This window comes from Pelmatolapia mariae, linkage group LG16_19 (genome assembly GCF_036321145.2).
Source record: "Pelmatolapia mariae isolate MD_Pm_ZW linkage group LG16_19, Pm_UMD_F_2, whole genome shotgun sequence".
NCBI lineage: Eukaryota > Metazoa > Chordata > Actinopteri > Cichliformes > Cichlidae > Pelmatolapia > Pelmatolapia mariae.
In genome coordinates this window covers 60,137,146-60,149,729 of record NC_086241.1, presented here as the reverse complement: position 1 = coordinate 60,149,729, position 12,584 = coordinate 60,137,146, and the positions used below count along the sequence as shown (strand labels likewise).

The 12,584-nt window shown below is 39.7% G+C and overlaps 1 protein-coding gene across 2 annotated transcripts; it reads right to left on the bottom strand.

The window, feature by feature from the left end:
- Positions 1-25: 25 nt before the first annotated feature.
- On the bottom strand, positions 26-12,235 carry LOC134644153 (probable carboxypeptidase X1). 2 transcript variants are annotated; one of them, XM_063496902.1, is made up of 13 exons: positions 11,887-12,235; positions 11,119-11,228; positions 9,027-9,166; positions 8,760-8,844; positions 7,316-7,466; positions 7,100-7,185; positions 6,835-6,958; positions 5,924-6,120; positions 5,557-5,736; positions 2,896-3,190; positions 2,349-2,488; positions 2,161-2,263; positions 26-1,761 (listed from the first exon to the last, which is right to left on the bottom strand). In XM_063496902.1, exons 1-13 carry the CDS (start codon positions 12,209-12,211, stop codon positions 1,439-1,441), a joined length of 2,259 nt encoding a protein of 752 aa, XP_063352972.1. In that variant the 5' UTR covers positions 12,212-12,235; the 3' UTR covers positions 26-1,438. The 2 variants fall into 2 exon arrangements, with proteins under 2 accessions (XP_063352972.1, XP_063352973.1); XM_063496903.1 differs by lacking the exons at positions 11,119-11,228; positions 11,887-12,235 and having other exon boundaries at positions 9,022-9,103.
- Between the last annotated feature and the right edge of the window lie 349 nt (positions 12,236-12,584).

Genomic DNA, 12,584 nt, shown 5'->3' with positions numbered 1-12,584 from the left:
TAAGAATGTCAGTCAAACTCTTTCCCATCTGCTGCAGTCCCAACTCTGAGAATGACTTTCCTCATGGGAGGATTAGCAAGTTAAAGGAAGAAATGGTTTTTGTTTTTATGATCTGGTGAGTTATAAAATAAACAAATATTAGACATCATATAAAGGGGAGAAGAATCCTATTCATTCAATCACATTACATAAGGACTGGACTGAAAATGAAGACTCAAGACTTTTTTTTACGGTACTGTAAATACACAGGAGGACGAGCAATGCAATTTCTGACTACTTCAGAAAAGAAGCTAATCCAGTCAAAAATACATCTAGGAATTGCAACAGTAGTAGTAAAGGATCTCATGTGCATATGTACAGTCTGTCATTTTTTTCTGTTAGTGGCAGAAGCATGTTTGCACAGCTACATGATTGACCTGAAAATGAAAGACTTTGGTTGCACCTGAAACACTCTCAATCACATCATTACTTGACTTGCAGGGGGTGTTTATCAGTGGGAAAAGCTGTAAATCTTATGAAAATACAGTTAAAGTCCAAAATCTGACATAAAAAAATCCTTTTTGCAGAAATGTTTGTAGTAGATAGACATTTATTGTTTGTCTATTGGTTATCTAATTTGGTGTCGCATGAATGGGCATGGCACAAGTATTTAAGCAATAAAACGGATGTATTTATGAAACTTAAGCCATTCAGTGGGCTGGATTGGTGTCTAGCCACAGGCTTTATGTGTGAAACCCCTTATTTAGATGTTTACAGTGAAAATTAATTTTTTATCTCATTTATTTGAATTCTTTCTTTTATTTTGACTACATTGTCCGTCTGTTCAGCACTTTAGCCGACGCTTGATGTCTTTTAAACGTGCTATACAAATAAAGCTCATTTGATTTGAGGTTTGTCCATGTGCCACACAGATTTCCCTCTTTTTCATCCTTCCACTCATCTCATGTCCTGACTTTCAGATTGCAACCAATGGCAGTTTCTTTCAGCTGTCCCACTTCTGTTAACCTTAGGTTCAGATTAAATACGCTGGATAACACAGTTATTTAACTTTATTGGTCCAGTTGGACTTTAGTCAGACAACCAAACTAAAAAAAAAAAAAAAACACTTTTAGAAAAATTATGACATCAGGCCAGCTGACACTGAAATCCTCACCTTAGTTAATGTACAAAAGGAAAAAAAACAAACAGTAAATTCACAATTTAGGAACTCTTTGCGTAACTTTTAAGGATACTTGAACCAATTTAAAAACCTGTTCTGCAATAACATTGTCTCCAAGAGTTTATGTGCCTGTCCCCAAACTGAGAACAGTGAGACATAAAACGGTCTGCATGTTTTGATATTTGAGGAATACTTTGTGTTAACCAGGCGAGCTCCTTTAACAGCAGAAATGTAATTTTTCCCAGAGGACAGTTCATGAACCCGTTCTCCCATCTCCTCTCATGCTTTCCAGGCTTGAGAGGACCGAGCTCTTCTCATATGCTGACCCTCCCTGCGGCGGTTGATGGCCTTGGTGCTAGCCCGTAGCTTTCGGAGCCTAAGAGCACGAAGACGCAGCTGAAGATCCTGCGGGATCTTCTCCCCTTTGGCCCTGATCTCCTTCAGCCTCTGGATGGGTGTTTTGGTGAGGATGAAGTCACAGATGGTGGGATTTGGTTCCATGCCGACATTGCACCGACGCATGGATGGGAAGTAACCCTCGGCCCAAACAATCACCTTGTACTCGCCTGGGTTCAGAAGACGCCAGTAGTCCCCATCAGTGGCTACAGGAAAAAATGAGGTTTGCAGAATTTCAATCTAAGTTTCTGGTTTTACTGGTTAATGCACCTGTGGAAGATAAATAAATAATTTTGCTAAAAACTGATTGCAGCTTCTATCTTGTGACGAAAATGTTCTTTGGGGCTCCAAATGGCTTGATATCAGAGATATGTTTGACGGATTACAGGTCAGTTAGTCATTTACAACACTTCAAATACAGCAATTGTCAAAATGGTTCTTTCGCTGTGTTTGGTTACAGGCTGTCAAGTTAATTTGGTATATACAGAAATACAGCTAAAACAAAGATGCATTTGATTGTTGTAGTTTGACACTTTTTACTTTAACACCCTGCTCATTAGAAAGAAAATCAGATTAAAACAGATAAATAAAATCAACTGGCTGACCTGATCGGATGTCATGGTCGTGGTCCTCCACCTTGATTATAGCATCTGCTATTCCTTTTTTGGTGAGCTTGTCCCTGACCACACCTTTGATGCCTCTGTGAACCTGAGAGAGCAGAAAATGCTGCCGTGTGAGCCACTGCTTTGAAAACCACATGATAACTTGTACCATTTTCTTTGAACAGATTTACCTGCTCCATGTAAACCAGCAGAGACTCCTTATTGTTCTCCCACTCGATGGGGAGTTCACTAACATGAGGAAACTTATCACAGGACAGCTCCACGGTCACCTCGAAGCAGTTGGTGTGCAGGTAACTGAAGTCGTTCATACCTGCAGGAAAGGCAGGCACAGAAAACACAGTGAATATTGAGTGAAACATTCGTGCAATTTATAGGTTTAAGGGGAAAAAGAACTGAATTTGATCCTTGAATAGAGAGAAATATAACATCTGTCAGTGATTAAGTTGGTTAAATATTATGTATTTTTTAAGCTTGCAAATTATAGCAAGATTAAAATTTGATATTTACTGGAGCCTAGTTTAATTTAAGGGATATGTAATTTGACAGGATGTTTGCACATTGGTAGTAACATTTTTTAAGTGTTTCAATCTGCTCTCTTGTTTTGTAACACGAACTGAAATCACACAACATCCTCTGCAGAGGACGATGCAGCATTTTTTGGGTCTGATGAGTCTCAGATGGCGGAAATCATGCACAGAACAGACTGATGAAACTCACTGCCAGGAACCGTGTGCCAGGCTCCGCCGTTGATGATGTTGTTATGTGCCTGAAATTCCTCGTAGTGGCAGATACGTCGGTCCGGGTTGGCCATCACCAGGTTAGTCGAGGCATAGACCGAGGCCAGCCAGCGAAAGAAGGCGTTGTCTGCTGTTGGCGTGTCTTCCTGTGGCGCCCAGTCACGGGTGCAGTCGAAGGGATAGGTAACAACAAGCTCTCCACCATGGAGGTTGGCGCTGAGCACAAAGGGAATGTCCTGCATCCAGCTGATGACCGCACGTGTCTCTGGTGCAACCTGGGCAGAGGTAGAAGGAGTTTAGTTTAAGTACCCAAAGCATGTGAAACTGCAAAAAGATAAAGTGTTAAAAGTAAAAAGGCATGCAATGTTCAAAAAATAAAAAGCGGAAGTATTAAAAGTAAAGAAAAAAAAGGTGAAAACATTATTTTATTAGGTTATTTGTATTTTACTACAGCGCATTATCATGTTTTCTATTTGATTTTATATTTGATTCTTAGCATGCTTTTCTATTTCTTTAGCATTGTTAGTTGCAGTTACTGTATGTATGAGAGTCTTAGGTTCATTGGGTTTTCCCTTTATGTTAAGTTTACTGTGGTGTCCAAGTTTCCCTGTTTAGTTATTTCCTGTTTTAGTTTTCTAGTTAGTTGTCTCCTGTGTTTTGCATTTAGTTTTATGTCCTCTGTGATTAGTTTGTCCTGTGCCTCGTTGCCCAGATGTTTCTAATTCCCCGATTTGTTAACTGACCCTGTTTTCCTGTTACGGAGTGTGTGATGCTTTTGTTTTGGACTATTTTCTTTGTTCATGGAAGACACTGCCAGATACAGTCCGACTGATATTATCAGCCAATATTAGCTATTTGTTGATCTAACACTGTTGGTGTTTAAAAATCAATGAATAAAGATTAGATGAAAATTTAAAGATTAAAGGCAGGGCGCTCCTTTCCTGCTGGCATCATGTAAATACTACAAATCCAAAAACCAGGTGGTCCGAGCAGAGTTAGACAGAGACATGTACCACGTTATGGCGTCCAAAACGATGACGCAAGATTTCACCTTATCTGGGTAACTTCAGGGTTGACCTTTGGGTTTCAATACTATGACGATGGATCACTACTTTCTGATTTTATTGCCACGGTAACTTAAACTGCGAACCCAACCTGCTCCACATGAGGTTGTGTTGCAGATTAGAGATCAACAGGTATGAAATCACCTCCTATTGACCAATCAGTTCTCTAGAAAATCACTTTCCCAGACCTCTCTGCTGAGAGTAAGAGGGTCTAAAGATTTTTTAAAGTGTTTAAAGTCATTGTGTTTCACTGATGAGCAATAATTAAGAAATATATGTTCTTAGACATAACCTTGTGGTGGGATTATCTTTATGACACCCAGGACGCACTCTAGTATAACTTCATAAATCAGTTGTGTAACTTCTGTAAGCCACTTCTGACGTGTGATCAGCGACTGCGTGTTTGCCATTAGTGAGAGCAACTTTTAGTTCTTTTTGGAAAATCTTTTCTATATACACTTTAAAGTTCTTTTCCTGTTTTTCTAGCATGATATTGACTAACAATAGTAAAGCCAACATGGCAAAAACTGTAATCTGCATATGTGCAACCTTGTGCAACCTGCAAAGTGTCTCTACACCAAATGTCTGTATCGATATTGATTAATATTAATTCAAAATTGATTTAAAAGTCCAATATTGGTCGGGCTCTAGTCAGATAGTTAATGGATGGAGTAAAGAAGGAGAGGAAAATTCTTGCTCTCATTTTGTACTTTTGTTCTTTTTTTGTGAACTTTTGTGGACTTGATCTTGAACAGGTTTTTAACATATACCTTTTTCTCATTTGTTTTTCATTCAACAACTTTAATGTCTGATAAAACGAGCAATTTCTCATTAGATCTATGCACTGCTTACACTGATCAAACATCTAACAACTTGCAGACATTTTAAACGTGGAGGAGCCCACTGTTTTTGTGAAGTAAATTCTGCTGTCAGATGTATGTGAAGAAGGAGGGAAGACAATACTGACCACTGAAATGTTACAAAGTCAAACTTTTAACAACCAAGCAAACAAGTGGAAACACTAAGTCTAGCTCCTAAAACTGGTACTTAAGTACAGTTCTCAGGTGAAATAATCAGACACTGGAAAGATTTTCAGAATAAAACACAGATGGCAGGATTAATAATCCTAACCCATATGATGCAGTTAAATAAATTTTTTAACAACTTTTTAATAACAAAACACACCCAAGAAGAAATTCACCAAAGAAAAGCTTGTAGATTTGGTGACCTTTTTCTGTCATTAAGCAGGATTTCAGCCTGTGTTTGCCTTGAACACTGTCACCAGACACTGAGTGACAATCCTCAGGCTTTCAGGAAAACTAGTTTCTTGGCTCTGAAATGATTTCCTGATCTGAGCCTTTGCATGTCAATGAAATGAAAATAATCGCACACTGACTAAAGCTGCTCTTTCTCACGACCTTCGTGAGAACAAAACAGTGAGCATTGTAACACTGTAGTTTTTAGGTGAAGTCAATTTTAATGCTTTAGTTCCTATTTCCTGTCAATGTTAAAATAGCCTCCAGGTGGTGCCAATGAAATGAATTTTTCAAATGCACAAATAAGATGCATTTCCTTACTGTGGCATCTTCTTTGGTGTAGTATTCTGGGATGGGGATGTAGTGGTTGGGCACTTTGGATTTATCTGCTGCTTTTTCTTGGGTGTCCCACATAATGTTGTTCAGGTCTGGGAAGTTATGATTCAGGTCGATTCCTTCAAAGCTGTATCGTCCCTCAGCCCATCCAGACAGTTCTGAACCCTGCACCACATTAACAAGTATAATGTGGGGATTATTAAAGAGCAGATTATATATTTATATATATATATATATATATATATATATATATATATATATATATATATATATATATATATATATATATATATATACATATTTAAAAAAAAAAAAAAAGAACAAGACATGAGCATAATTAAGATTTACCCACCTTCACATAAGCCTCTTCATATCCATCTGGGTTCATGGAGGGCAGGAGGTGGATTCGCGTCTCGGTGACCAGCCGTACGATACGCTGGTTGCCCTTTTTGTATTCTTTGCACATATACTGCATGAGGTTTAGGACAAGCTCTCGACCAAGAGCTTCATTTCCATGCATCCCTGCCACGTAGCGAAACTCAGGTTCCCCTGCCAAGAGGAAAATTTAGAGCCACTTTACATGCCAAGGAATAAAAAAATGTGGAAGAACTGACTGCGGCACTTCTAAAAGGAGGTCATATTAAACATGATCTAAGATTTTAAGTTTATTTTTGTTTTCTAAAGCTCAGCAGCACGCTAGGAAGACATTTAACTGCTCAGATAAAGCAGTCTGTGTTAGGCAACAGTTTGGCGCCAGGCATTTCTAAGTACATGACTCCAAAGACCTGAAGTCTGGGCTTTTACCACAAAAATAAAATATGTGCAAGGCTTTAGTGTTTTCTCTTAGACTTGGCACTGATCACTACCCTATGAAATCAATCAAACAGCTGCTGACGCATAAGAGCAAAATTCCTGGGAGCAAAGTGATTTTGAAACGTGTTTATGACATTTCTCTTAAGAAACAAAGACGAGCTGTACCATACTTGATTTTACTAATCTTGCTGGCAGATGTGGAGTGGCCACAGATCACATTTAAACCCAAGCCTGTGTCTAATGGCAATGGCTCAAAGAAATAAAATCATTTGTTTATACAAGAGAGGCCTTCTCCTCAGGACCCCCTGCCTCCCTGTGTGGGGCTGCTGCAGAAATCAGGCTGTATAAACAATGGTGGACATTGAACTGCACCTCTGAGCTGCGAAACTCTGGGTAACTTGAGAAATATGACAAACCAGAAGGTTTCATTCCAATATCTTCAACTCTTACCGAGTTCGTGTTTGCCCGGGTTATCTGAGATCTCCATAACGTAGAGTTTGAGGCCCATGTAGCTCCTCCCGATAGTGTAGACGCGGGTGATGTCGGGACACTCCTCCGTCACAGACTTCATGAGCTTCAGGGTTCAGAAAACACGCTTGAGTGTAAGGCTTAAAAGTGTTAAAGCTGATCCTTTACCAAATCTGCAAACCGTTAAGAGCATGAGTAAAAACCCTGGTGTTTATGGGAAAGCCACTCATCCTGTAACTTTCCTAACCTTTCTCATCTCTTTGTAGTTGTGGTGTCTAAAGTCCAGAGCATCCTTGGATCCTGATTCATGCGCTGAGTAAATATCAGATGGATCTAAAAGAAAGTAGCAGATGTTTCCACTTACATATTTTCTTTTAATTGACTTTCGGAGGTCAACATCTTAATGCATTTGAACATCCACAGTAAATGCTGTGTCCCTCTCGCCTACTGTTTTTTTTCCTACCGTGAACACGGCAGCCAAGTATCTCAGCCCTGAGGCAGACGGTCCCGTTGGAGTACCAGGTCTGTGGGTTGATGCGGATGAAACGGGCAACGGTGGGAACAGGAAGGAGCCCAAGAACCGGGGTCTCAGGATTCTGGTTTCCTTCAAATAGCTGCACAATTCAGTGTGAGTTCATATAAGTTTGTGTAGTCATGGAAAAAAGATAGCAGACCCTCTATATATTCTGAGGTTTTGTGAATAAGGATAAAATAAAAGTAATCTGGCCTTATCAGGTTTATTTACGACATTTATTAGGCCATTTCCAAAGAACTTCATTCTAAAAAGAACATGCCACCATAGCTTAGGTGTGCAAAATTGCCTCAGAACATCCACAAGGTATCTGGAACAATGTCCTTTGAAGAGATGGGATGTTTGGCCAAAATGCACAGTGCTACGTTTGGAGAAAACTAAACACAGCGTATCGGCACAAACACCTCATACCAACTGTCAAGCACGGTGGTGCGGTGCTTACAATTTGGGCTTGTTATGCAGCCACAGGACCTGGGTACCTTGCACTCATTGAGTCGACCACGGATTCCTCTGTATACCAAAGTATTGTAGAGACAAATGTGAGTCCATCTGTTGGACAGCTAAAGCTTGGCTGAAATTGGGTCATGCAAAAGGAAAATGATCCCAAGCAAATCACAGCAAATCTACAAAAGAATGGCTGAAAAAGATGGTGTTGCAATGGACCAGTGAAAGTCCAGACCTTAAGAAGGCAAACTTCAATGAACTGCAACAAGATTATAAAGACTAGTGTGCCAAAATTCCTCCACAACGATGTGAGAGACTGATAAAGTCGTAGACAAAACAATTCAAGTCGTTGCTGCTAAAATAGGTGCTACAAGCTCTTGAATCGTGGGGTGACAGGACAGTGGAGGAAGAACATGCAGAAAGTGGGCCAGAGTTTGATTCTGCAGTTGCCTTTTGGTAGATGGTTTGCCTGCTCGGCCCACTGTGCTAATGATTACAACACAAATATAGCTGAAAACATGACCTTCTTGGCAGAGTTAGCAATGGCTTTAAAATGAAGTGGAAAACTTTTGTTTCGCCTTCATTTCCTTGGAAAGAGCTTGGACTTTCCAAAATATGTGGCGTCAGGCAAAAAAAAGAGTTTGAACTGCAGTTTTCAGTCAAACTTTAAATTTCTTTGTACACACTGCATGCTGGAACATTGATCAATATGTACTTTAGTTTGTTTATATAGTGTGTTATAATGAGTTAAAGGCCACCCCCGAATTTCAGTTTTTGCCGTACTGTATTTGTTTTATCCTGAGTCCTCTCTAATCTGCACCAATACTTAAGGTTTTGGTTCGCAGTCTATATTTCACTTTGGCAGAGAAACTTCAAAATCTGTTTTCCATCTATGTTCCTTAAATCGCAGAATACAAGAAGTAGTTCTCACCGCTTCCTGCGTCCCGTTCATGGAGGTATGCCAGGTTACAGAGTCATTACTCAACTGAACTTTGTAGGTTTCGACCCAGTCCCAACTATGACATAGACCAAAAAGGAAAACAAACATATATTTTTTCAGTGAGCTCATTGCAGCGGGCAGCCAAAGAATACCACAGCACTCCATCTTTGCTTTAGACAGTATGTTCAATGAAGAGCTAATGTCCATAATGCTAACAAATTGTTTTGATTTTCAGCTTTAATCCTGATACTACCTGACCTCCAGATGGAGTTTCGCCCTTGCAGAATGACTCCAGTAAACAGAGTGAGATGAAGGGCATCCACCTCGAGCCACTGGTGCCGGTCCTTATACTCGGCACACCAAGCTCCATCATACAGATCTCCATCCTCAATGCCAGACTTGGAAAAAAAAAGAAGAGAAAAAAAGAAAAACGCATGTCACAAAGAATCCATGAAACACTCCCTGAAAACTTGAGGTTTGGCCTTCGTGTGAAGCATTGCATAAGAGTTCAGTTCTGACCTAATTTTGAAATAATTACTTTCAGACTCCAGACTCAAGATTTTGGACCGCAGAACAAGAGGAGTGGACGGCTGCAGTGACAAACACATCTGGCTCTGCATTCATCAGATTATTTTATTTAATTTTTGTACATTTTTTTCTTGGAAGAAACAATGAATAGATTTTATTTTATTGGCTAATTTTACAAGCCAAGCAAGACCAAATGAGCCTGCTAAGTTAAAGGGTGGATACTTTATAATTTATAGTTCCTGTAATAAACACTAGAAATAAGTGTTTAAGTTAAATATGACAACTTGAAAGGAATGGCTGATCCCATTAGGAGATACAAATTAGTCAAGATATCTGATTATAGAATATAATAGAATAGAATAGAATAGAATAGAATAGAATGGCCCTTTATTGTTATTGTACATGTACAACTAAATGGTGGATTGATTTTGGCTGAACAAGCTCAGCTTCTCTACTTTTACTAGAAATACACACTTACTTTACTTGCCACTTTATTAGGTACACTGAACTACAGAAATACATTATTTCCTCATAGCACCGATTTATCAAGGTACTAGAAACATGTCTCTAAGATTTTGCTCCACATTGACATGATGGCATCACACACAGTGGCTGCAGATTTGTCAGCTGCACATCCTCAATGTGAATATCCCTTTCCAGCTACATCCCAAAGGTGCTCTGTTGAGTAGGGCTCTGGTGATTACGTAGAGTATTTGAGTACAGTGAACTCATTTTTATGTTCAAGAAAGAATGTTCAAGACTTTTTAAATGAAGCAGTGTCTTTCCAAATCTAGTGGGTCTTCTGCTGCTGTAGCTTCAAGGCTCGACTTGTTGTGCATTCAGAGATGCTATTCTGAGAGATTATTTGAGTTACGGCTGCCTTCCTATCAGCTCAAAGCAGTCTGGCTAGTCTAGCATTTTCTCCCAGATAACTGAAGCTCACTGGATATTTTCTGTTTTTCAGACCATCCTATGTAAACCCGATAGGTGCTTGTGTGGGTAAATCCCAGTAGATCAGCGGTTTCTGAAATGCACAGACCATCTGGCACCAATAACCATGTCACATTCAAAGTCACTTAATTCACCTTTGTTCCCCATTTTGATGTTCAGTTTAAACTTCATCAGGCCATCTTGACCATGAGTGCATCCTAAATGCACTCAGATGCTGCCATATTATAGGTTAATGAGATATTTGCATTAACAAACAGTTGAACAAGAGAACCTAATAAAGCGAGAATAAATTTCTAGTTAATTGATTTGAAAAAAAAAAAACCCAAACAAACTTCAAAGCACCAGACATTTAATTAATAATGTATTAAAACTTCCCACTTTCTTGGTACTTTGGACCAAATCTTTGATTCCACATTAAACTGAGTCTCAAGTAAAGTAATTCTAACCGTGACAAAAAGTAACTGTAGTTTTTCCTGGACCTTTATGGTGACGTTTCTCTTCACTATGGTGATAAATTAAACATCTGTAGATTTTGCATGTTGAAAGAAGAAATAATTTTTTAAACTGTTTTTAATACGCTTTGCATAGAAACTGGAGATTCACACACACACAACATTTGAAACATAACAAAATAGTATTCAGTAGGTTCAGCTTGATTCATCAAATTTAATCCATTCAAATTCATGTCTTTGAAGTAGCAGTCAATCTAAATGAACTAATAAAGGTAATTTTAGGTTTTATTTATTTATTTGATTTTCAAAGGGGCCAAGTTTTTAAAAAATGTGTGCAGTTTGTTTATGTTAATAAAATTTAACAATGCTTTCCAAAATGCTGAGAGATGAGTGTCTGTAATAGCCTCTGACCCACTGACCTGGATATTCAGCCTCCCCCTGTGAGGACCCAGCCCCGACCGCTGGTAGGATGAAGCTTGAATCTGGCTGTCATCAACTCGCAGGGACTCCAGGCCGAGGGGAGGACAGTCTGCGCGGAAAACAAAAGTGAATCATCACGCGATAAGATCTTCTCTGAGTTTCTGTCTCCACATGTTGATCCTCTGCAGAAGCAGCTCTGCGATCGACAGCGGAAGGGTTAACCTTTCTTTCTCTTTGTGGTTTGTCTGAGTAAGCAAACACATGCCAGATGTAAAACGAGCTCCAAGTTGTTATGTGGAATATCTCTGATCATCTTGGGCTAGTTCTGTGGAAGTTTGGAGGCCCCTCACCTCCTCCTCCCCCTGCTCTGCTTGTTTCGGGGAGTAGAGGAAGCTGCAGATATCGGAAATAGTGGAGGGTTTGGATGTAATTTGAGACACGGGAGAAAAGTCAAATGTTCAGCAGATCAGGGAGGTGAGAGCTACAGCTGCAGGGGATTCTGTGGTTTGGGGAACAACTAATGACACTCACATCAGTCACAAGTAGGTCAAAACAGCTAAATCAAAAATATAGAGCATGATTGTAAATATAATATAATAATAGCAATAATTATCTCCATCTACTTTTACAGCTTCATTTGTTTTAAAGGTTTTAAAAAGGTAGGCATCACAATTTAATTGCCTCTTTAATTAATATGGAGTTAATACTGGAGCTCATAACACAGCTTCATGCAAAAATCAGACTAAATGGGTAATTTTTTGTCCTACCCAGTTTTGATTTGTCATCTTCAGTCTTGCGGTCTCTCGGGTCTTTCTCTTTCTTGTTTCTTTCTTTGCTGGTGTCCGTGGTGTCCAGCTGTTTGTCTCTGACAGTGGTGGTGAAAATGTCTGGCTCTGCTGTTGCTGGAGTCGTTCCGTCCCTGCTCTCGCCCTTCACAGCCTCGGTCCAATTCAGAGTTGGCCTTGTTGTTGTTGTGTAGTTGATTAATGCATAACTCTTAGTCGGTGCTGGGGTGTTTGTCAGTGCTGCAGCACCGTGTGTCAAAAGTCCCAGAAAAAGCGCTGCAGGCAGCATGCACAATGACTTTTCCATCCTGGTCTTTGTTGCTGGAGAAGAGTGAGGGGGAAAAAAAATTCCCCTTTGGTTTATGAGATGACAGAGCCAGACCTCCATCCACCTCCCCTCCTCCTCAGTCCCACCTCCCCTTACTCCCTCACTCTTCTTCCCTCCCTCCCAAAATTCCAGCTGAAGTCCTGCAAAAAATTGTGACAGCAAATGTATCTGTGCATGGTTACAATATAGGCTGTGTGTGCCCGTGTGATCCAAACACTGAGCTGCCTTCAAAAAATTTGTTAAAATGATGATTAGAAATGTGTTTATCATAACAAAGTGAGCATGTAGTTTTATAGCACTTGACAAGTGGGGTTTCTAGTCCTCTTACAATGATTCAGACTTACTGTGCCTA